This window comes from Notolepis coatsorum (genome assembly GCF_963971535.1).
Source record: "Notolepis coatsorum genome assembly, chromosome: 15".
NCBI lineage: Eukaryota > Metazoa > Chordata > Actinopteri > Aulopiformes > Paralepididae > Notolepis > Notolepis coatsorum.
This window is the reverse complement of record NC_140179.1, coordinates 36,453,011-36,477,471: the sequence shown is the minus strand read 5'-3', so window position 1 is coordinate 36,477,471 and position 24,461 is coordinate 36,453,011. Positions and strand designations below refer to the sequence as shown.

The 24,461-nt window shown below is 43.3% G+C and overlaps 1 protein-coding gene across 2 annotated transcripts in view; it reads right to left on the bottom strand.

Annotated features, from left to right (window-relative positions):
- The window catches only part of cep83 (centrosomal protein 83), a 37,722-nt gene that overhangs the window by 6,847 nt on the left and 6,414 nt on the right, over positions 1-24,461 (bottom strand). For both annotated transcript variants that reach the window (XM_084331179.1, XM_084331180.1), the window contains exons 3-14: positions 23,187-23,337; positions 21,006-21,098; positions 17,675-17,806; positions 14,723-14,974; positions 13,712-13,843; positions 11,971-12,085; positions 6,698-6,842; positions 2,969-3,118; positions 2,722-2,797; positions 2,456-2,613; positions 471-600; positions 246-337 (exon numbers count right to left, since the gene is read on the bottom strand). In XM_084331179.1, the coding sequence (XP_084187305.1) occupies positions 246-337; positions 471-600; positions 2,456-2,613; positions 2,722-2,797; positions 2,969-3,118; positions 6,698-6,842; positions 11,971-12,085; positions 13,712-13,843; positions 14,723-14,974; positions 17,675-17,806; positions 21,006-21,098; positions 23,187-23,337 (1,626 nt within the window). The remainder of the gene's footprint in view (positions 1-245; positions 338-470; positions 601-2,455; positions 2,614-2,721; positions 2,798-2,968; positions 3,119-6,697; positions 6,843-11,970; positions 12,086-13,711; positions 13,844-14,722; positions 14,975-17,674; positions 17,807-21,005; positions 21,099-23,186; positions 23,338-24,461) is intronic.

The window sequence follows — 24,461 nt, the reverse complement described above, 5'->3', positions numbered from 1 at the left end:
TATGGTCATAACAACAGTGCCATCTGGTGGTCAGTACTTGCACAGTGATATATAATATGGTCATAACAGTGTCATCTGGGGTCAGTACTTGCACAGTGATAGTATATGGTCATAACAACAGTGCCATCGGGTGGTCAGTACTTGCACAGTGATATATAATATGGTCATAACAGTGTCATCTGGGGTCAGTACTTGCACAGTGATAGTATATGGTCATAACAACAGTGCCATCGGGTGGTCAGTACTTGGCCTGCAGCTCCAGCTCTCCTATCTTGGCCTCCAGCAGCTGGATCTTATCCTGCTGCCTCTGCTGCTTGTTCTCCGTCAGGGTCTTCCTCTACGAAACAGAGTGAGAGTTCAGTCGTTTCCCTCTGAGGAGAGAGAGAGAGAGAGAGAGAGAGAGAGAGACCGAGAGAGGGAAGGAAGGAGAGAGTGAGAAAAAGAGAGAGAAAAAAAAAGAGAGAGAGTACCTTCTTCTGGGCCAGCGCCGCCCTCTGCAGCTTCTCCTTGGCCTGGGTGTATTTGTCCCGCAGCTCCCCCTCCCTCTCCTGGAGCTTGTGCTTCTCCTCCAGCCACTCCACCCGCCGGCCCTCCACCAGCCTGGAGAGAGAGGGGGAGGGAGACAGCCGGTTGAAAGAGAGGCTAAAGCTTAAGACGATTCAATCAGATGTGGGTTTGCTCACCGGTGTATGCTTTTTAAAATATTATTATTTACATATTAACCCTTTCACTGCCACACTACAGAAGGTTAACCCTTTACTATCACACAGTAGTGTGATAGTAAAGGGTTAACCTTCTGTAGTGTGGCAGTGAAAGGGTTAACCGCTTGGTAGTGCGGCAGTGAAAGGATTAATTCTGCTTATTTTTCAAATAAAAGTGTGTTAAATACCAAGGGCGCGTTTACACACCTACCCTGTTTGGTCTGTTTTAAGTGAACCATGGCACAAAAAAATCATCATATAAAAAAAAGGGCAGTGTGAACGCAAACCAAAACCAAACAATGTATCATTCTCATATTTGGTCCACCAGAAAGTCCAGACTATCCGTGGACTTTCAGATGTGAACACGGCCTAAGCGTGTTATCAATACTCAGTCTGACAACATCATAAACTGAATGTGTCTGCACGGACAGCTGATCTATTGTATAGGTTGCAGTACAGAGTAGCTTAAGTTTCACTTTCATTTAGAGTAGATTCACTTTGACACCATGTTATTTCGGATGAAACCCTGCAGCAGCTCGACTGGAGAGGAGCTGAGGACCAGTCCAGACCAGCAACAGTATGTTTGCGTGATGCACTACATAAGCCTGCAGCTACAACGATCCGCCAATGAAAGGATAGAAAAGTGACAGAAGGTATTACTGTCCGTTGGGTTTGTTTAATTAGAACCTAACATCAACTCTGTCCAACAAATGGATACTAGTAGTCATTGAAAATGTATTAAAAACAGACGCAGTGGATCCAATGTAACCGCATAACGTTAAAGATTAAAGTGCTCTATTGTAAAATGTTTAGTGTCAAAAACAATCATGGGAGATTTAACATCACTGCGGCAACAAAATAAACACCCATCTGGTACAACAAGCAAGTAAAAAATCTAAACAAACTGTACACACCTAGACCTGCTTTCAACTTCCTTCCTTCCTTATCCCTCTCTCCTTCCTCCCTCCTACCTCTCAGCCTCGTGCTCTTCTCTTCCTCATCCCCCTCTCCTTCCTCTCTCCTACCTCTTAGCCTCATGCTGGCTCCTCTCTTCTCTTCCTCATCCCTCTCTTCCTTTCTCCTACCTCTCCGCCTTGTGCTGGCTCCTCTCTTCTCTTCCTCATCCCTCTCTCCTACCTCTCCGCCTCGTGCTGGCTCTCCTCTTCTCTTCCTCATCCCTCTCTCCTACCACTCTCCTACCTCTCAGCCTCATGCTGGCTCCTCTCTTCTCTTCCTCATCCCTCTCTTCCTCTCTCCTACCTCTCCGCATCTTGCTGGCTCTCCTCTTCTCTTCATCCCCCTCTCCTTCCCCTCTGCCTCTTGCTGGCTCCTCTCTTCTCATCTTCCTTCCTCATCCCTCTCCTTCCTCTCAGACTCGTGCTCTTCTCTTCCTCATCCCTCTCTCCTTCCTCTCAGACTCGTGCTCTTCTCTTCCTCATCCCTCTCTCCTTCCTCTCAGACTCGTGCTCTTCCTTCCTCATCCCTCTCTCCTTCCTCTCAGACTCGTGCTCTTCTCTTCCTCATCCCTCTCAGACTCATGCTCTTCTCTTCCTCATCCCCCTCTCCTTCCTCTCTCCTACCTCTCAGCCTCGTGCTCGCTCCTCTCTTCTCTTCTCTTCCTCATCCCTCTCTCCTTCAGCCTACCTCTCAGACTCGTGCTCTTCTCTCCTCTCCTCATCCCTCTCTTTCTCCCTCTCTCCTACCTCGTGATGGCGCTCCTCTTCTCTTCCTCATCCCTCTCTCCTCTCTCCTACCTCTCCGCCTCCTGCTGGTTCCTCTCAGAGTGCCCCCTGCTGGTGGTCAGCTCCTCCCTCACTCTGTCCAGGGAGTCCCTCAGCCTCTGGTTGGTCTCCAGCAGGTGGCTCTCGGAGTGGGACAGCGTCCCCAGCTGGACCCCCAGCTGCTGGTTCTGCTGTTGGGCAGAAGACAAACAAAAATTGTATATTTTGTATTTTCCGACTCGTTGATGTTTGATGTTTGTGGGGCGAGCCCGGCGCTGGCGTGGGTCCCTCCTCGGTACCTGCTGGAGGTCCAATATCTCTGTCTTCTGCCTTTCTAGCTCCTCCAGATGCGAGCCTTGCTGCTGTAGCCTGGTTCTGAAAGACACGAGACGGAGAGGGTTACGGAGCTGAAGACGCACTCTCTCCTCAAACACGCCACCTCGTGGGAAAGAAAACACTAACCGACGTACCGTCTTTTACTAGTATGCACTTGGGCAGGGTAATAGCAGGAAGATATAAATATCGGCAATAGAACCTCAGGCTGACCTCAGGCTCTGCAGCTCCTTGCGGGCCGACTCCTCCCCCTGCTGGGTGCCACGGAGACGCCCCTCCCACTCCTCCTGCTGGGCGTGGCCTGCGGCGGTCTGCGCCGTCCGCTGCTGCTTCACCTTCGCCAGGCGGTTCTCCAGCTCCAGCCTAGAAACACACACAGCGTTAAAGTTGGGCATCGAACGTGCTACTTTTTTTTTTCTTTTTTTTTAATACCACAGCACACAATACAGTAATGACAATAATAACAACAATAATAAACATAACAATATCAAATGACAACAATAACAGTACAGTAATGACAATAGAAATAATAAATAAAGAGTAAAAAAAATAACAAATAAAAATAAATATAAAAAACACAAACCCCACAAAAGACATTAGACGTTTACACACAGCGTTAGGGTTGGATACCGAATTCTGAACTCTTTTAACACATTGAGTGCCACGCCCCTTCCGGGAAGTGCATCTGGCCTTGCCGTCCATTAACCCCATGTAAATGCGCACCTTGTTTGTAGAGCTAAACCTATATTTTATATTATAGCTATGGGTCTAATAACGCTGTCGATTGTCAGTGAGTTGCTTCCAGTCAACGTGCAAAAAAAACAGATTATTTTTTCATCCGTACATTTCCGTTTTATTTTTATTTTTTTTATATATTTTTTTATTATTGCAAAACAAAAATTATTAAAAGTCAGTACTCGACACACAATGCATAATGAAACTTTCAGTCAAGGTGGTTAAAATACATGCAAGTACAGAAACAAGATAAAACAAAAATAGTCTATAATAACATTTTAACCGTATACAGTGTATATCCCGCGAAATTACTATTATATAAATGTTAGTATAGAATATACCCCCAATACCTATTTTCTAAAACCCTACACACATATGCTCCAGCTCGAACCCCCCCCTCCCGGACCCCCTCTTGGATAGTACCTCCATTATCCCTCACTCCTAACCAGACACTACCACTATAAGCTAGCTTTTATTCTCTCCACCACTTCTACCCACATTGACATTTTAGATTCATTGAGACCCAGAATTCTTGCTGTAGATATTTCTTGATATATCACATCGAGATATGTAAGGAACCAAACTCTCCGGCACATTTTTTCCGGTTGAAACCAGCGTGATGCGATCAGCTTTTTAGCTACTGTGATACCCGATAAAACCAATCTCTTTAGCTGTGGATTCACTGCAAACTCAAAAACATCATTCAATAGTAATACCGAGGGGTGTACAGGTATATTCCAAGATACGAGTATTGATAATTGTTGGGACACATCTTTCCAGAATGCCTTAACTGGTGGGCAGACCCAATACATGTGCATAAATGTTCCTTCGTCCCCATTTGTACATTGGGAGCATTTGGAGTCTTGTTTAAGCCCCATTTTGCACAGCCTTATAGGAGTCAAGTATGTCCTGTGAATATAGTTCAGATTGATTTGTTGATGATCCGGGTTCCTTGATGTAAGTCGGACATTTGCCCAGGCTCCTTGCCAATCAAAGTCATTTTCCAGGTCTGGTATATCCCTCCTCCAGACAGTGTCTAGTTGAAGGGTTTCATACGAGGACGTTAGTAATTGATAATAAAAACCCGATACAAAACCTCCCAATGTTTCTCTTTCATAGAAAAATTTGTGGTATCTGTGGTGTTCGATTGGTATGAGTAATGGAACACCGTGAGACCTCAGACATAGCTTTAACTGTATGTAAAAAAGCCATGTGGACTCGGTGAGGTTAAACTTTGTGCATATTTCGACATAACTGCAGAAGCCCTGGTTATTAAAAATATCCCCTAATGAGTGTATGCCTTGCTCTTCCCATATAGGGAATCTTATAGGGCGTTTTCCCATTAAGAGTGCATTGTTATTGAATATGGGAGTGTGATTATGCCATTTTTGAGGGTTAGGATATTTCTTTTGTGTTTCCCGCCATGTTCTGATTGCATGGGTAATTATGGGGCCAAATTCCCGCTCACAATGCTTGATTGAAAGTTTAGTGTGTGCTATGTCTTTCAGTCTCTGTGGGGCTACTATGTTTTCTTCTAATTCTCTCCAAGATACCAAAGCCTAGGGATCAAACCATATTTTCAATGGTCTTAATGTGAAAGCCTTAAAATATTGTAAAAAATCTGGAACTGCCATGCCACCGTCTGCTTTATTTCTCTGTGCGGTGGATCTTTTTATGCGAGGTGGTTTGTTATTCCAAATAAATTTGTATGTGGAGGATTGTAATCTTTTCCAGTAGCCCTCTGGAGGAGGTAACGGTAGCATTGAGCTGATGAAATTGATTCTTGGTAATACATCCATCTTAACTATTGATACCCTTGCCTGTACTGAGTTTTTAAGTTTTGCCCACCTGTCCAGGTCGTCTTTGATTTTGTTCTGTATTTTTGTGTAATTGTGCTTCACCGTTTGTCTTGTGGTGGGAAATATTTCCACACCCAAACATTTCCGTTTTATACCGTTTTGAATATGAATATAGTTTGGGTGCTTCTGAGTAATTCCAGGAAAAAGACGCGAAAACAGCGTTTTTGTGTAATTCAATAAACAGAAATTTTTCGCCTGATTATCGAATCTTCCTGAAATCAACGCTAGATTATCATTATCCTTCCTCGTGCATACATGAAATGGGCCCTGGAGCGCGGCGCTCCCCCCTCCCCTCCTGTACCCAATGGTAAACAGCCACACACATAAAACACAGATAGCTTCAATCGCGGTAGAAAAAAATATCAGATCAACGCTATAATGGATATAGAGTCCTTACCTGGTCTCTGATGTAATGCAAAAAAATAATCAAATTATCTGATTGTCATTCCAGTTATCCACAGCGATCCTGTCTCCGACGTTATTGGGCATTGCACATGAACGGGCGGGCGGGGTCAGTTGTCCAAGCCATCCCTACAAGCGCGTGTTTTGCCGGAGTGTTTAGGACCCGCCCCCACGCTGCAGCTCGGTAGAGAAAAGAAACTACACCGTTTCTAATGGAGTGCAATAGCGGCCGAAGGCGTTAGAGGGCGGTATAAGACCGTCTGCCAGCTCAGACACATTCATAACAGTATGCACAAGGTGCCCCGCTGAATTATGAATGGCAATAGCGATTAAAAGAAATACCGTGAGAAAAACGTAGTTCTACGTTTCCGGCACTCAACCGTCGGGCGTAGTTCTACGTGAATGGCACCCAATGTGTTAATGGTACCGACCGAGTTACATCGGTACTACCGAGTACCAAATTTCGGTACCTTTACATACCGTTTAGTATAAGAGTGTAATATACTAGACAAGAGGGAGCCTTTTCAACACATATATATACATTACTGCCCCGTCTCTTAATAATAAACTTGGGTCTTTGGAAAGACCAGACCAGGTCAGAGGAGTTTGATCATATTTACAGAGGATGCTCAGATAATGTGGATGTTTTTAAAAAACATTTAAAAACATAATATATGATCATGCGATTTATTTTGTGCGGTGTGTTACAACAATAAATAACAATGTTCTAAATAACAATGTTGAAATTGACATGTTTGGACTCGACTTTACGACTATTAAAGATTGAGAGAGTTGGGTCCCGAACTCCAGGAACAGGAACAGGTGCCGGTTCAAATGTGAACAGTACCCATCCCTACGGGGCGTAGGTTTTAAACGTAGAGCACAGAGGAGGGAGAGAGAGAGAGAGAGAGAGAGGAGTTTCATACGGCGGGAATAAAGAACTCACTTCTCTTCGTGCAAAGTGGCTATTTTGTGGAGCTCTGCCTCCCGGGCGGCCTGCACCTTCCGGACCGCCTCCCTCTCCTTCTCCACCAGCACCTCCTTCTGTCTCTCCAGCGCCCCCCTTAGAACCTCCACGTCGGACTGCAGACCTGAGGGAGGAAGGGAGGGAAGAAAGGATGGATGGATGGATACGCTAAAGCAGAAAATGTGAATAATGCCATCATTTCGGTATGTGAATGCAGCCCGATCTTTGCTTAGAATTATGTAAATAAGGTACTTATCAACCCCAGGAAAAGGGTACATAATGTACGTTATGTTATTACCATACGTAATATATTTACATTTCGTATCAGCGAAAGTCCAACAAAGAACAGCGATTGGGAGTCAAACTAACAATGCTTATGGTGGGGGGTCTCACCACAGACCAAGACACCCACCCTGATACAAACTATGCTGTTACCTTAAACTATCCATAACCATAACCACACTGTTAGGTAGAGTCTGGGTCATCAAATATTCCAAAAAAGAAAGGGGTTTCAAGTATTCCAAAAAAAGTACAACTGATCCAATCTTCTCAATCTTTAGCAATAACCTTTCAGAACATGAACAGTTCTTCAGAACATGAACAATTCTTCAGAACATAGGCTTCTCTTACCTACTCCTTGCTGCCAGAGACTTGGCAGCGCTTCCTTTTATGTCTTCCCCCCTTGTGTGTCCTCTGAGGTTTGTCAGGCACAATACATCTTCAACAAACTACCCCTTTGCCTCATCATAAAACCTCACAAACACCAGCAACTGAGCATTCTCAGTGGTGTCAGTGGACTCATCCACAGCTATGGAAATGCACTGTGCATTTTTTTTAATTCTATCACAAAGCTGTTTAATCAAATCACCAGCCAGTATTTCAGTTATTCTGGTTGCTGTGCTATCTGAGGGGGATTTGCTTTGGTTTGCCTTCAAACTCACTTCAAATGTATATATGTACATAATGTAGGTATATAGTTGTATATATGTATAAAAGGAACTTTACAGGGTAACATACAGTTTGGCAAATATTAATAAGGTATTATTAAAAAATGTATTGTTAAACTAAGTTAATTTTTTTTTATTTGTATCCACTTTTTCTCCTCCTTTTTTTATTTTTTCTCCCATCCCAATTTCGCCTCGCCAATTCTCTCTTCAATTCTCCCCTCCCCTGTCTCGAACGTTGCTAGACCATGCCTCCCACTGGTCGGCTGCAATGTGGACGAAGCCTTGCATCACGTGTCCCCTCCGGTACACGAGGAGGCAGCCGTCGCATCTTTTCACCTGTACAGCGCGATCTCGCAGTGGCGAGGAGTAACGCGTAGGAGGCTCACGCTGCCCCCGTTGCTTCCTAATTCTGCTGTACAGGCGCACCAACCTACCTGTAGGAGTCGCTGTCCACAACGTCCGATCCCCACCCACCAGCTTTCCCACCCCTAACACTGCCAATTGTGTTAGTATGAACGACCAGCCAAGCTGGTAGCAACGCCGAGAGCTGGGCTCGAACCCAGCATCTCCTGCGTTAGTGGCGAGCGCCTTGCCCACTGCGCCACTTAGCCGCCTAACTAAGTTCATTTTCAATATAAGTCTAGTAGTAATGTATGAATTAGTAAATAAAATATAGTATGTTCTGATGAGTACATAGGGGTGGGATTAAATAAGTGTATGCTTCTTCCCATTCCTTTTCAAATATGTAAATGACAACAAAAAAATGTGTTTGACTTTTTTGTTCTTTGTTATTTTAAAATGTTTATATACGTTTATTATTTGAACGGCTTAAGGCTATATATGTACTTGTTTGTTTGTTATGTTGCATATTTGAAATAAACTTCAATCAAATCAAATACATTATTTTATATGTATGCAAAAGAGAATGGCTTCTTGTGTTTAGCCAACACCTATGCCACTGAGTGAGGACTTGGTTGGTTTTTCTTGTTGCGACATAGATTTAACAATAATTCTGCTTGCAGCTTGATATGATGATTTCATTCCATTTATTTTTGTGGTTCTTAGCACTGCATTTTGAGGAAAGATTGCATCAAAATAACTGTTTTGTTTTGTAGTGGTGTTTCAAATTGCCACTATTCACAAGAGCTACCGTTTCTTGGCATAATTAGGCACATTGGTTTGGTGCTGGGAGGATGAACGCATATTTTTCAGTCTATTCACTTTGAATTGAAGCGATTTTCACTGTCGACTTTTCTTTTACTGGCCATCTTTGAGCATGCCATATTTTTCTACTAGCTGCCTGCTGGCGAAACTAGGCTACTAGCTACAGTACCTGCAGATTAGACTACCTGTAGATGCGCTGTCAACTCTCGCTCTGACTCTGACCCGTTGAAAGAGACGACGCGCATTCCGTGAAGACCCGCCCTACTCTGCCTCAGATTCGCAGACTGTGGGTGGGGGAAAAAAACGCTGACAGGACAATGAATGTGATTGGACCAAAGCAGAATAGACAGACACAGACAGTGGAGCAGTGCAGCCGGACATGCAGAGCACTGCTTGCAGAGGAGATAGCGGAGAATTTTGAGGATGCCTGCCATACGCACTGGGCGACAGGATATATTTTCCTTCCACTTGGTATCACTCCGGAATCACGTTTCTGTCATGAGCCTGCGCTATGGTAGCCTACAAGTGATAAAATAAATAAAACGTCTAACTCGCGCAACGACTCGGCAAAAAGTCTGCACTAACACTGAACGTTGATGTCAAGTAGGGGGCCACAAAATATCATCCAGCGGGCCGCAATTGGCCCGCGAGTTTGAGACCCCTGCCTTAAACTAACCATAACCCTAACCACACTGTTACCTTAAACTAACCATAACCCTAACCACACTGTTACCTTAAACTAACCATAACCCTAACCACACTGTTACCTTAAACTAACCATAACCCTAACCACACTGTTACCTTAACAGGTTGAGTGCCAGCAGGGGGCGCACGATTTAGCGCTTCAGTGCCAGCGCTCTATTCAATGAGGGCGAGCACATTTGCGAATGCATAAACTATATCTTAAATTATGGCTATGTGTCTAATACGCCCGTCGATTATCAATGACTTGCTTGCAGTAAACATTGTCGAAACGGATAGTTTTTTTCATCTGTACATTTCCGTTTTATACCATTTTGAAAAACGCTAGTTTTTGGAAATTTCCAGAAAAAAAAGTTATTCTGCAGGAATCGCCCTTTACTGGAATACACAAAAAACGTTGTCATTTTTCGGCCTATTTATGAATCGTTTTCAAATAAACGCTAGATTATCTATAGTATATGTGTACTTATGCACGCTAGAGAAGCGGGCTGAAAAATCGATTATCTTATTTCCTGATCAGCACACACACACATAGGGGACACGTTGATATATCTGTGAAAAAAGCTCTGATTACCCCAAGACTGGTAAAATAGATTCCTTACCTCAGATCAGATGTTCTCCAAAAAGATTATTCCAATTCTTGATCGCCATTCCAAATATCGATCGCGTTTATTGATCCAACGCTGGGTGCTTGAAACACATTCCACGCTGTTCTGAGGGACCACAAAGACTGCAATCGGCTCGGATTACATGCCTGACAAGTAAAATGTGGATTCCGGATTTTCTTTTCCCCATGCGTTTTCATTCAGTCCAATCCAAAGGGTGCATTACCATCCGGGAGACGATAGGGAGCGGTATTTTCCCTGTTCAATCTCAGAGAGAGTCCCAGTGGTAAGGTGAGGCTAGATTTAGGCTTGGGCGGTATCCTTATTTTCAAACCGGCAAACCTTTATGTTATAATACCCCGGTGCACGGTATTTGACGGTATGACTTTCATTTTCATCAGCGGGGGGGGGGGGGGGGGGGTTATGTGTTACCAAGTAAACAAATCATCGTCAGCTCTCAGAATGGTAGTCCCGCACCGGTAGAAGCCCGCACCGTTTTAGCGTTAGCATCTAGCCTATAGCCATGGCAGACTATTTGATTCCTTAAGGGCTAGAAATTGCCTGGGTTTTGGTCATATGCTCCCGAAATGCTCCCGTTGTTTGGCTACTTCTATGTGCAGTGAAAACTACTCGAATGCTTTATAACCTAGTCATTGATTTAGTTCAGGGTAATCTAAGATTAGCCGCAGAGCTAACGCTACTTAACGTGAGCTAACGCTAGTTATTCAAGCTCAGTAGCTCACAGAGAGAGATAAACAGCTGACAGCGGATAGTACAGGACGGTACAAATACAATAAAAAGGCGGGTGGGGGCTGTTGTGTAAACCTTGTACTCTTTAGTTCACATAATAAGAGACGGATTGCTCCACAACAACACTGCTCTCGTCACAACGCTTTACGGTATTTTCACAGCACTGTCGCAACATTACCGTAAAACGTGAACACCGTTGTGACCCACTCGCTCCACTAGAGCGGTGTCACCCTCTGCTGGCGCGTGTGTGCACTACACTCAGTGTGTGCACTACACTCAAAACTCCGTTTCACTGTTATAGAAACTGAAGCGCATCTGTGATTTTGACGTGACGGACGGTATTGAAAATCAATACCGTAGGTATTTCTAAATACCCTGGTATACCTTAATACCGCCCAAGCCTAGCTAGATTGATGAAAATGAATGGAAATCGCGAATAAAAAAAATAACGATTAATAACGAGATTTCTCGTCGTTGGCACAGAATGGTTGGCATGAAATAACGAGAATTCTCGTCGTTGGCACTCAAAGTGTTAAACTAACCATAACCCTAACCTTAACCACACTGTTACCTTAAACTAACCATAACCCTAACCACACTGTTACCTTAACACATTAACTGCCACGGAGTTTGCCCGTCTCATACCACTCTCTGCCACCACTCTGAAGCCTATGGAGATGTTTACCTTCTTTGCAGGGCTATAACTTTTTAAATTGTATTGCTAAATTGACATTACTATGGCCCATTCAATGGATCTCAATAACGTTGTACGCCGTGGAATAGCAGAATTAGCATGACCTTGAAACACGTTGTACGAAGTTTTTGGCGCAGGATGTGTTAAACTAACCATAACCTAAAGACTTTCTATCTTAACGATAAACCAAACCCATCATCATAGTATTGTTGCGTTTGTGGGTGGGTGGGTTTTGGACTTTCGCTGATACAAACCATAAACATATTACGTATATACGAAACGTAAACATATTACGTATGGCTATAACATTTAGGTTTTCTGACAAGACCACGTTGGTGAATGAATGCATGATGCGTCAGACGACAGTCTTGGTCTTGCGATCCGTCCTACCATCACTCTGGCCCTGCAGGGCGTCCCTCTCCCGCTCCAGCTCTCCTTTGGACTTGGAGCACTCCAGCTTCACATTGGCCACCTCCAGCCTGTGGGTGTGCTTCATGCTCTCCGCCTGGGAAGAAGAAGAACAACAACAATACATTTGATTTATAATGCATTTTCCATGTGCTACGGGGCCACAGAGTGCAATAGGCACATTAAAACGTTTATATGTACAGCACTTTTGGTGCAACTACAGTTGTACAGTTGTTTAAATGTGCTGTAGAAAAAAAAAAAAAAAGTATTTACTTACTTACTATACAACAATAAAACAACCAAAAATCCAACTACAAAATTCGTTCAACAGAATTTGTATTCAAAGATTTCCGTTGATGATTGATGTGGAACCAGATTATTCAACAGTGTGATTACGGGGTTTACTGACAGAATGACATGTTGCAACATATAGGACCTATAGGTTACAGCAATGACCATATAGCCTAGATCTCTCTAGAATGACATGTTGCAACATAGAGACCTATAGGTTACAGTAATGACCCTAAAGCCTAGATTTCTGTAGAATGACGAGCTAACAAAGTATTTATACAGGAGAGTATAGGAAAAAACGTAGTGGCGCATTGACCTACATAATATGAATCATAGACATGATGTACAGAGAGATCTGGATAATGATGTAGATAGATATGACCGGGCAGAGATACGAGTGAATGATATGTGTGTGCCACTGTGCTAGGGATGCCCTGATCGATCGGCCAGCGATCGGTATCGGCCGATAATCAGTATAAATATGAGATTGGTGAATTCCGATAATGCTTTATTTTCAATGCTTTATAGCTAGGTAGCTAACGTTAGCTCACGTTAGCTCACTGTTTAAACGAAATGACCCAGTAAACTAAATAGTTCACTTTAGTTTAATACATGATGCATTGTCTAACGGTATCTAGCCGGCTAGCAGTAGCTACAGATAGCTCCTGATATCAATGTCTTATAACATAATTGACATTATTCGTTTTTGCACCTGTTGGCTGATTAGCCATCATGCTTCATAACAACACTCCTATACGTTTCAGACCCTGTTAGTCAGAGTATACACACAGACAGTGGAGCTGTTTGCAGATAGCGAGCATTTTGACTTGTTGCGTGGTGGCGATGTCTCGCAGATAATACAACTACAAGTATAATTATATAATATATATATTTTATAAAAAAAAATTAAAAAGAAATAAAGATTTTTAATATATAAAACCAAAAACGATCGGTATCGGCCGATATGGCTCATAGACGATCGGTGATCGGTGGCAAAAAACGTGATCGGGGCATCCCTAGTGTGTGCATATGTGTACAAGTTGAAAGCTATGAGTTTGTGTTGTACATGTGTGTGTGTGTGTTAGTAAAAGAGAGGGATGGAGAGAAGAAAAATAGAGTGGGATGGAGAGAGACCGAGAGAGGGATGGAGAGAGATAGGGATGTAGAGAGGGGGAGAGGAGAGATAGAGAGAGGGCGAGGAGAGAGAGAGGGAGAGAGGGATAGATAAATAGAGGGGAAGAGATGGAGAGAGGGGGGCAGGCGAGAGAGGAGAATTATGTCAACTAATAGTATGTGTGTGCATGTGTGTGTGCATTAGAAAGAGAGAGAGGAAGAGAGAAGTGAGTTGATAAATGTCCCGACACCCACGGGATGAGGGTCAGAGGGAGAACGAGGGTCAGAGGGAGAATGAGGGTCAGGGGTCAGAGGGTACCTGGCAGGTGAGGGAGTTGACCTCTCGCTCAGCCTTGTGCAGCCGTCCTGTCAGCAGCGTGCTCTGCTCGTGGTGCTGCCGTAGCTCAGTCTCCATGCGCTCCAGCTGCAGGCGCAGAGACTGACGCTCTGCCTGGACACAGACAACCAGCCACAGACAACCAGACACAGACAACCAGACACAGACAGACAACCAGACACAGACAGACAGACACAGACAGACAACCAGACACAGACAGACAGACAACCAACCAGACACAGACAACCAGACACAGACAACCACAGACAACCAGACAACCACAGACAGACAACCAGCCACAGACAACCAGCCACAGACAGACAACCAGACACAGACAGACAGACACAGACAGACAGACAGACAGACAAACAGACAACCAGCCACAGACAACCAGCCACAGACAGACAACCAGACACAGACAGACAGACAACCAGCCACAGACAGACAACCAGACACAGACAACCAGCCACAGACAGACAACCAGCCACAGACAACCAGCCACAGCCAGACAGACAGAGACAACCAGACACAGACAACCAGACAGAGACAACCAGCCACAGACAGACACCCAGACACAGACAACCAACCACAGACAGACACCCACAGACAAATACATCCAGCCACCAGCATCATCATTAGATTAAAATGTAATGTCACCATACAGCAGTACAACGAAGAGATTTATGTCTATTTTATGTGCATCAGTGACAATCAAACCATAAACAAAGAGGCCTATTAAAATGTATGCGATTTAATGCTCTATCTATGCCTTACCCTTATCTATGTTGCTGCTGTCTGCACTTTATGCATTGCTCTTAATCTGCCAATTTTGTGAAATAAATTTTAAAAATATTTACTGCTTTGAAGCACTTTGAGCTGCAATTCTTGTATGAAAGGTGCTCTACAAATAAAGTGTATTATTATTATTTGACAAACTTGTCAAATGATCTTCTAGCTCAGAATGCCAGAGACACACCGCTGACATCGTCGTACCTCCAGAGACGTGAGGGCAGACTGGGACTCGGCCAGCTGCCGCACCTGGATGCGCTGCACGCCCTCCGCCTGCTGGCCCGAGTTGTCCCTCTGGGCGCGGAGCTCCGTCACCTCCGCCTCCAGGCCCTTCAGCCGCTGGTGCAGCTGGGTCTTCTCCCGCAGCAGGGCCTCCACCCGCTTGCCATCCCGGGACAGGTCGGAGCCCTGGTGCTGGGCGATCAGGTCCTCCCGGTCCCTCTCCAAGCGGGATATCTGACCACACACACACACACACACGTTTTTCCCAGTGGACATTTGGTGAGTTTCGCCCGTCCTTAGATCACACCTCACTTAAAGACCCCATGAGGCGGCCAGCAGAATGCTATTTTATTCCACGTATTTATGATTTTCCTGTAAAAACAAAAAGCTAGGGAGTATGGATGGGCGATTCTTGCTCAAATGTGAATCACGATTTTTCTCTCTAAGAATTGAGATCACGATTCTCTCACACGATTATTTTTTCAATAAAATCAGTTATTGCACTCTTTCTTAAACAGACAACATAACATATATCAAAGTGCTTGACTTAAACTTAAACATAACATATATGAAAGTGCTTGACTTAAACTTAAAAGTCTCTTGTAACATACAAAATAACTCAAGTCAGAATCGTCATCATTTAAAAAAAAGTTAAGTAAAAACTAAGTAAAACTAACTTTTTTTTATTAACCCATTCTCTGCCACCACTTTGATCATCCTAAAAAACCATTCTCTGCCAGCGCTATTTGTCTATGGAAATGTTCACCTTCTTTGCAGGGCTATAACTTTTTAAATTGTATTGCTAAATTGACATTACTATGGCCCATTCAACATCAATTATCTATCGTTCAGGATGTAGGAACGTTTAACTTTTTCATTCACACATTCATACGAAAATACCGTCTAGAGTATAAATATGTTTTTATCGTTTTCTGCAGTATTTCATAGAATGTGAGATATAGGCATAAATGCATATATTAGATTATCAAATGCAGTTTGATACCGATCCATGCTATATTAAAAATGTTAACTGTACATGGTCCTAAACGTTATGACTGATCATCTGCGGGGGGGGGGGGGGGGGGGGTCGTTTATAATTCCGTGACCGACGTTGAATGATTTATGTAGTATGGGTGATATATTGATCAGAGCAGTTTGTATCGAAAATGATAAAGAAAAACGCTGAAACTCACGTCCGTCTCCTCGTACCGTTGGGCGATGAGAGTGGAACAAACAGATCCCAGTTATGTGGTGGGGATCGAGGCGATCCAGTTCCGGTTTGTATAATACTAATACAGGGCTGTACAGTGCGACGAGATGGTCGCGAATTGCCCCTTTAATTGGCCGTTGCGATTGGTAAATATTATCTGGGGGCGGGCTTGCGAGTAGTGCTTTCAAGCCTTGCATTCGCATTTCACTCCTAAATTATCCAAGGCGTGTGATGACGCGATGCCGTCACTCACGCGAGCTGAGCAGTGAGCACTCAGCAGGTATGATCAGCGGGAACAATCGACTGAGCACTCACTCTGATAGACTGGCTGACTGTCTGATTTAGCTATGAAGAAAAGTAAAGTTAGTATTGCTTCATATTTTCGACGCGTTTGACCTCCTATAGTGAGCCGAACTGAACTGAACTCAAGACACATGGAGAGAGCTGCGGCGTCTGCTGCGCCTCCTCCTCCAGCGCACCCGTGGCTGTTGTAAACACTAGTCTCTAGTGGGACACTGGGACGTCACCTCGGTGAGCCTGCCAGCCGCTAGCTACTGATATCAACAAATGCTCCAGCAAGTCTATAGTAGTGCATGATAGCTCGCGTTAGCTTACTGTTCAAAACGAAACGTCCCATTAAACTAAATAGTTCAGATAGCTCCTGATATCAATGTCTTATAACACTGACTCGATGCGTATTCAAGCTGAGGGCACGCTGAATATAGTCAATAGGGTCCAGCTGCAGCGCCGGAGAATCCTGGCCGTAGCTGGAGGCTACAGTATAGGGTCCAGCTGCACCTCCGGAGAATCCTGGCCGTAACTGGAGGCTACTCGAGTACACACAGACAGTGGAGCTGGTTGCATATAGCGAGCATTTTGACTTGTTGCGTGGTGGCGATGTCTCGCAGATAATACAACTACAAGTATGATTATATAATATATATTTTATTAAAAAAAAATTATATAAAATAATTTTTTTCTCTTTTTTTTTTAAATCAAAAACAATCGATATAAATAATGGTAAAATTGTTATTAGAAATGAGATTGCATAGGTCTATGAATCGAGATTTATTTTCCTATTAATTGCCCAGCCCTACTAGGGAGGGACTTGTCGTGGTGGTATTTATAATAGTAGCCAATAGTGCTGAATGTGCGGTACGGTCGACCCATTAGCTAGCAAGCTAATGTTAGCAACAGTAAAGTGCAATAGTAATATACAGGTGATTAAACTGGGTATAACATATATAAATGAGTACTACTGAGTAATAGTGCTAATCAGATGTATGTACAGAGTTGTAGTAGATTCTAAAATCCATCTCTCAACTAGAATGTAAAATATCATTGACTGAGATCCCTGACATGGTTTGAATAGATAATCACATAAATATACAGTATGTATATTGGTATTGACATTGGTCACAATTAATTGAAACAATTAAGGATCTATTTTGTCCCTCATAGAGTTGCATTTCCAGAGTGTGAATGTAACAGTAAAGTACAATAGTAATATATTATACAATGTACAGGTGATTAAACGTGGTATAGACTATAGAATATATACATTTGTACTACAGGGTAATAGTGCTAATCAGATGTATGTACAGAGTTGTAGATTACATCTATTATTGTTCCGTCAGAAGTATATTAAACACACGCACACACGCACACACGCACACACACACACACACACACACACACACACACACACACACACACACACACACCTCTGCCTCAAAGCGGATCTTCATCTCCTCCTGCGTTCGTTCACCTTCTTCTCGGTGGTGGTCGAACTGGGACTTGAGGAAGGTGCATTCATACCGCAGCTTGTTGTACTCAGACCTGTACTTCTCCGTCTCCTGAAGATGGAAAACAAATGTGATTAAAACCACATCTCATAAAAGGCACTCTGCGCTAATCTCTTCACTGTTGCAGTGGAGAGTGAGCTGAAGCTGCAGTGACTGTGAATTCAACTTAAGTATGAAAGGGAATGTTTAGTAGGAGATATAGAGAGAGACCACTGTGTGTCGACTGTGTATCTGTTTTAGCAGATTTCTTTTTTTATTGTTTATTCTTATTGTTGTGCCTATATGTATGAAAGTTGCTGATAAACAATGTCTTGTTTTGTAAGCTTGTCGTCGCTGTAAATTAGGGTAACCTCAGTGTCGTACAAGTTGAAATAAAGGTTTGAAATGGTGTGTGTTAGAAAGATAGTAAGCGTATAGATACTATGAAAATGTGTGTGTGCATATGTGTACAAGTTGAAGGCTATGTGTATGTGATTGTGATAGTACATATGAGAGAGAGAGAAAATGATGTTGACCAATGGATTAGTTGACATTGACAAATTGGTATAATTATTTCTTCTACATGCAATCATGGAGATGGAACACTTTTTCTAAGCAGTTTCAATTAGAATTTTGGGAATGGTAAGATTGAATATTTGTATTTGAACAGCAATAAAATGATGATGGATCAATATTTTTCTCATTCTTTACCTCCTTTTTTCAGAAGGGGTTATTGTTTAATTTACATAATGATTTAATTAATCACAATTGAAAATCAACCCTTTAGATACCAGTTTTGATCCTACCAGTAACTGCTTTTTTAAATACACTATATAATTCAATATTCTAGAAACACATTTGACTTTGTTGGATTGAACAAAATGGTAAATTGGGACGGTTAACCTACAAGACCATAGACTTCCATTACAACCACTTTTGACCCTACTGTAAGTGGTGCCATGGCAGCCCGGACGGGGACTGACTCCAATTCTGAGGTGCCAAACATCCATAATAACATCATGCATGTTGTTTTAGAAGTATATTATCTTTGTGCTTACAGTAATCAAAAGTTACGGTACACAGTTGGTCTTACCCTCTGTGCCATTATCAGCACAAATTATGTCCCCATATGATAAAATCCACCATCCCCATGGCTGCAGATCCCGGCATGTCCCCCCAAATTTGAAAAAATATGAATTGTCCCCCCCAATAATATGTGCTACTGTATCAAGAGTAGTGTATCTACTCCCGCTCTGTAATTCTAATTTCAAAATACTCCTAAAAGTTTAATTTGCGTATTAAAATCATTAAAATGTTCTACCGGACTGTGTTGCCACCAAAACTTGTCATGAGATCTGCAGCCCTGACCATCCCCCCTGTTTTTTTCCCACAACTCGAGTACTGCTTATATATGCGATAAGTATAAATATTTAAATGTATATTGTGACGGCCCCCACTCTACCTGCTAATTGGCGAGTCTGCTGCCTCTCAGGGAGCATGGTAGAGTGGGTGGCTCGTTAGCCTAATCAGACTCACCTGGGCAGTGAGAGCTGCATATGTATTTATGTGTCCCTGTCTAAGGCCCCGTTTAGACGAAAACGCTAGCAGGTGAATCCGCAAAAATATTTTTACGGATGTGCCTTTCGTTTATACGGAAACGGCGTTTTTACAGGGTGAAACCGCAAAAAAGTGAGACTACCTTCCAGGGTGGAATTCCTAGAAACGCAAAAGCTTTGCGCTTTCGTCTAAACTGTCAAACCGTATAAATCTGTTAAAACGATGACGAAAGGGTTGTCACGGCTCTGGTCGCGCGTACTGCTTACGTCACATGTAGCAGGTATGCGCCAGTAGCCGAGACGTAAACAAAGCAAGTATGTCTGACTATATCAACGGAGATCACCTGAAGGCTACATTGGCAGTAATTTTAACCCTTTCACTGCCACACGACAGAAGGTTAACCCTTTACTATCACACAACCGGTGTTCTGCAAAATCCTACTCCCTGCAGAATTCTACTGCCGAGCGCTCCTCCGGCTGTCGTGTGGCAGTGAAAGGGTTAAATACACAAGAATCTGTCCCGCGGCGTGACTGGACCCACTGTCTGTGAGTGACTCTGCTTTGGTGCAATCACATTCCCCATCCACAGTCTGCGAATCAGAGGCAGAGTAGGGCGGGTCTTCACAGCACGTCATGTGACATATGCGCCAATCGTGTGACAGTGGGGCTCCGTCGTCTCGAGTCGTTACAGCGTCGTCTGCACGCAGAATTCCATCCCAATACGCTCGTCTAAACGTAAAATTAAAAGTGAAACCGCAAAATGACTTTTGCGGTTTCTGTTCACAAAACGCTCGTCTAAACGGGGCCTAAGGGCCCTCGTCCACCTATCTCACAAAAACGCTGGTAGTGCGCCGGTAGTGCTGGCATGAAGCGCATCTTGTAGATGACAAAGAAATCTACAGCCATCTTTTTATCGTTTTTTCCTGCCGCGGTTTTGCACATATAGCATATTTTAATACACTTTATTGTATATTAATTATATATATAGTTATTGCCTGACACCACAGTTCGCCCTTTGCTTTTTATTAGCTTTTTAGTAGTGTATTCGTGTAGTTATTATTATTAGTGTATTTGTGCTTTGTCGCGAATCTCAATGCCCGTCTCTTGTGGGAGACAGCCAAGACAGGCAGGCAGCTCCGGTGTCAGGTTACAAACAGAGTGGTAGATATGAATGGCTGTGATTGGTTGTCTGAAAATGAGCTCAGTGCATCGCTCTGAAAGTTCAGAAAGTTTCAACTTTCGGCCGCACAAAAAAGCTGAAAAAAGAAGCAGACTGCAGCGCATTTCCTATAGGCAGCGCATGCGGCCGCATACGCTCTCTCCCCATTGGGATACATTGAAAAAAGACGCGTGCGGTCATAAATATGAGGCAGGTGGATCCGCGCCCTAACTCCCTCTGTCTGATTCTCCATCTCCATGAACAGGTTATCCAACACCCTTTGTGAACTATACTATTCCTACTTACACCACACCGCACCACACTAATCACTCATCCACACATTGCATTCATCACTGATTCATTGTTTAAATTAATTATTGTTTGTTATATAGGATTAAATAAAGGATATTGTTAAATTGCTTTCACGTGTGGACTCCCTATTTGTCACAATTGACCCGTTTGTGACAATATATACGGAATATACAGCACACACTGTAGGCAGCAGCTGGAGTGCTGAACAGTAGCAGACGTTGAGACACAGAACCAGGAGTCTGACCTCCTCCAGCTTGTTGAAGCGTTCTCTGACCGGCGCCTCCATCTCCTGCTGCACCTGGGCCCTCAGCAGCTCCAGACGCTGAGGGGTCATGACCTGGACCACACACAGACAGACACCAGACACACACACCAGACACAGACAGACACCAGACAGAGACACACACACAGATACCAGACACAGACACCAGACACAGACACAACAGACACACACAAACAGACACAACACACACAGACACACAGAGAATACTGACAGCGTTAACCTCTGTACCGCTGTACAACTGCAGATGGCCGTTTGCCAGCACTGTACATCATGCCAGTTAGGGCACCTTGTGTACACTGCACCTTGTGTATACTCTTACTCATAGTGTGTGTGTATATATGGGCGGCTACGTGGCGTAGTGGGCAAGGCACTCGCCACGAAATGCTGGAGACGCTGGGCTCGTCGGTTCGAGCCCAGCGCTCCACATTTGCTTTCAGTTTAGCTGGTCGTCCGTACTAATACACATTGGCCGTATTAGGGGGTGGGAAACTGATGGGTGGGGATCGGGCGTTGTGGACAGCGACTCCTACAGGTCGGTTGGTGCGCCTGCGCAGTAGAATCAGGAAGTGTCGGGGGCAGCGTGAGCCTCACACGCGTTACTCCTCGCCACTGAGAGATCGAGCTGTGCAGGTGAAAAGATGCGACTGCTGTTACCTCAAGTACCGGAGGGGACTTGTGCTATGTATGACTTAGTCCACATTGCAGCCGGCTTGTGGGAGGCAAGAAACAGCGTCCGTGACAGGGGAGGGTTGAATTGGATGATACGAAATTGGGATGGGAGAAAATATAGAAAATGGGAGAAAAAGTGGATCAAAAATCAAAAAAAAAAAGTGTGTGTGTGTATATATATATATTCAGATTCAATTCTTTATTGCCTCCATTTATTGCAGCGTATAATATAACCGATTTGTGCACCTTTGTTTAAACTGAATATAAAATATGAGAAAAATAAACTGTTTAAACAAAAGGTGCACAAATCGGTTATATTATATGTTGCAATAAATGGAGGCAATAAATAATTGAATCTGAATATATATATATATATATATATATATATATATATATATATATATATACACACACTATGAGTAAGAGTATACACAAGGTGCAGTGTACACAAGGTATAAAATATGAGGAAAAACTGTGTAAACTATATAATATAATTAACTCTGAATATAAAATATGAACAAAAATAAACAGAGTTAATTAAATAGTTTACACAGTTTTTTCCTCATATTTTTAATATTCAGATCAAATTGATGGCCTATATTTATCTCTTTCTACTAATACCCTGCCCATACCTGTACCTCCCCTCTCCCAATGCTGCCCGGATTTCCCCCAAGGGGATCAATAAAGTAATATCTCATGATGTTGTGTTATATCAAAGTAAAAAAAAAGGTAAATAAGGGGAGCTCCAGTAGCTCACCGCATACCTCGAACGCTATTTCGGCGTCGGGGACAACCGTGCGTGTCACGGATCTGGGGTAGCGAGTTCGACTCCCGGACTAGCCGTATTTTCTCAGAGTGTCTTTCCCCCCATCTATACCCCCATTCAACCTGTTTCTGTCGGTCATACTTGACCAGAAAAAGCGATAAACGCGAAAAGAACCAGCTGACTGGTCAAAGTTAAAAAAAAAAAAAAAAAAAAAAAAAAGTAAATAAAGTGGAATTTGGTTGGTGGTTTTTTTTTTTCTTTTTTTTTTTTTACATTGGACATAATGCAATACAATGTGTAAATAACCCCATGAAAGGTTTATTAATTATTATTAAAGAGTATTTACCTGCTTAATATTTGTGATGTTACTAGTTTCAATGTGTTGGATGGTTTTATAGAGATCTATGTCAATTAATGTTTAGGAATATCCAGGACTTTTATTATTAGAATTGATAGAAGCCTATGTATGTGTATGTGACTTTAATTTATTTAAATCCATGTCGCCGTGTTGCGAGGCAACAGTGTTTTATCGCTGTCAGTTATTTTTTTTTACAGTTCAGTTCAAGAGAAGAAATACGCTAAACAACCAGGTTTAATGGACCCGTATGAGGGCCATAGCTACTTCAATATACGGGGATCTGTTACACAATGGTTTTGCTGGGAGACTGAGATAAGCCCCGCCCCCCATCTCCTCCATGAATGGTTACCTGCAGTCGCAGCTCCTCCAGATCCCTGGTCTTGTCCATCAGCTCTCCTCGCAGCTGGGCGAACAGCAGCTGCACCTTCTCCCCGTGGCTCTGCTTGTCACTCAGCTGACGCCTCAGCTCCCCCTGCACCTGCGTGAACTCATCCTGCTGCCTGGGAGGAGGAGGAGCGCACCGTAGATCAGACAGTAGCGGGGGCAGTGACCAGGTGTCCCGCTTTTGGTTGTACTGCACAGCCATTTGTCCCGCATATTGAGATGATGTCCCGCTTTTCGAAGCAAAAAAAAAACATGGGTCTAAAGCCCCTCCCTACAGTAAACGTTACCCTAGCAACCCTCCTCTTGTCCACACACACATTGCTCACGACGCTACCTCATATCGCAGACCATTAGGCGCCATGTGGCAGGGTATGTAGCATCTATCTATCTACATGTTGGGTTGTGGTGGCCATTAGGGGCCATGTGGCAGGGTATGTATGTATGTAGCATCCATCTATCTAAAAACATTGGGTTGTGGTGGTCATTGGGGGCCATGTGGTAGGGCAGGGGTTCTCAAACTTTTTTATACCACGACCCCATTTTATTTAGGATATTTTTTTGGCGACCCCACACTTAACACTTTGATCGCCATGGTTCAAATTCACAATTTACCATCCCTAGCCAGCTCTATTTGTCTATGGAGAAGTTCCCCTTCTTTGCAGGGCTATAACTTTTTAAATTCTATTGCTAAATTGCCATTATTATGGCCCATTCAATGTCCTATATCCATTGTTCAGGGTGTAGCAACGATATACTTTTTCATTCACATATTCATACTAAAATATGGTCTAAAGTATAAGTATGTTTTTATCGTTTTCTGCAGCTTTCTCCAGAACTTGATTTATAGCTCCAAATGCATTATATTGATGATCAAATACAGTTTGGTAGCGATCGTTGCCAGATGAAAAATTTCAACTGGACGTTGTTCTAGAAGTTACTACGTATCATCTGATATTGACCGGATGGGCGAGGGGGCGTTTATAATTCCGTGGGCAACGTTATACCATTCGTCTAGTGTGGGTCATATGGTCATCAGAGCAGTTTATATGGAATACGTTAGAAAATAACGCTGGATCTTACCGTATGTTCCTCGCGCCGTTGGGGGATGAGCGTGGAGTAGACAGTTTTCGATTATGGGATGTTGATCCTGATGAACCATTTCCAGGTTGTATAATACTATATACACGTCCAAATAACGTTGTTTATTGAGTTAGGGCGAGCGATTGATTATCCAGTGTAT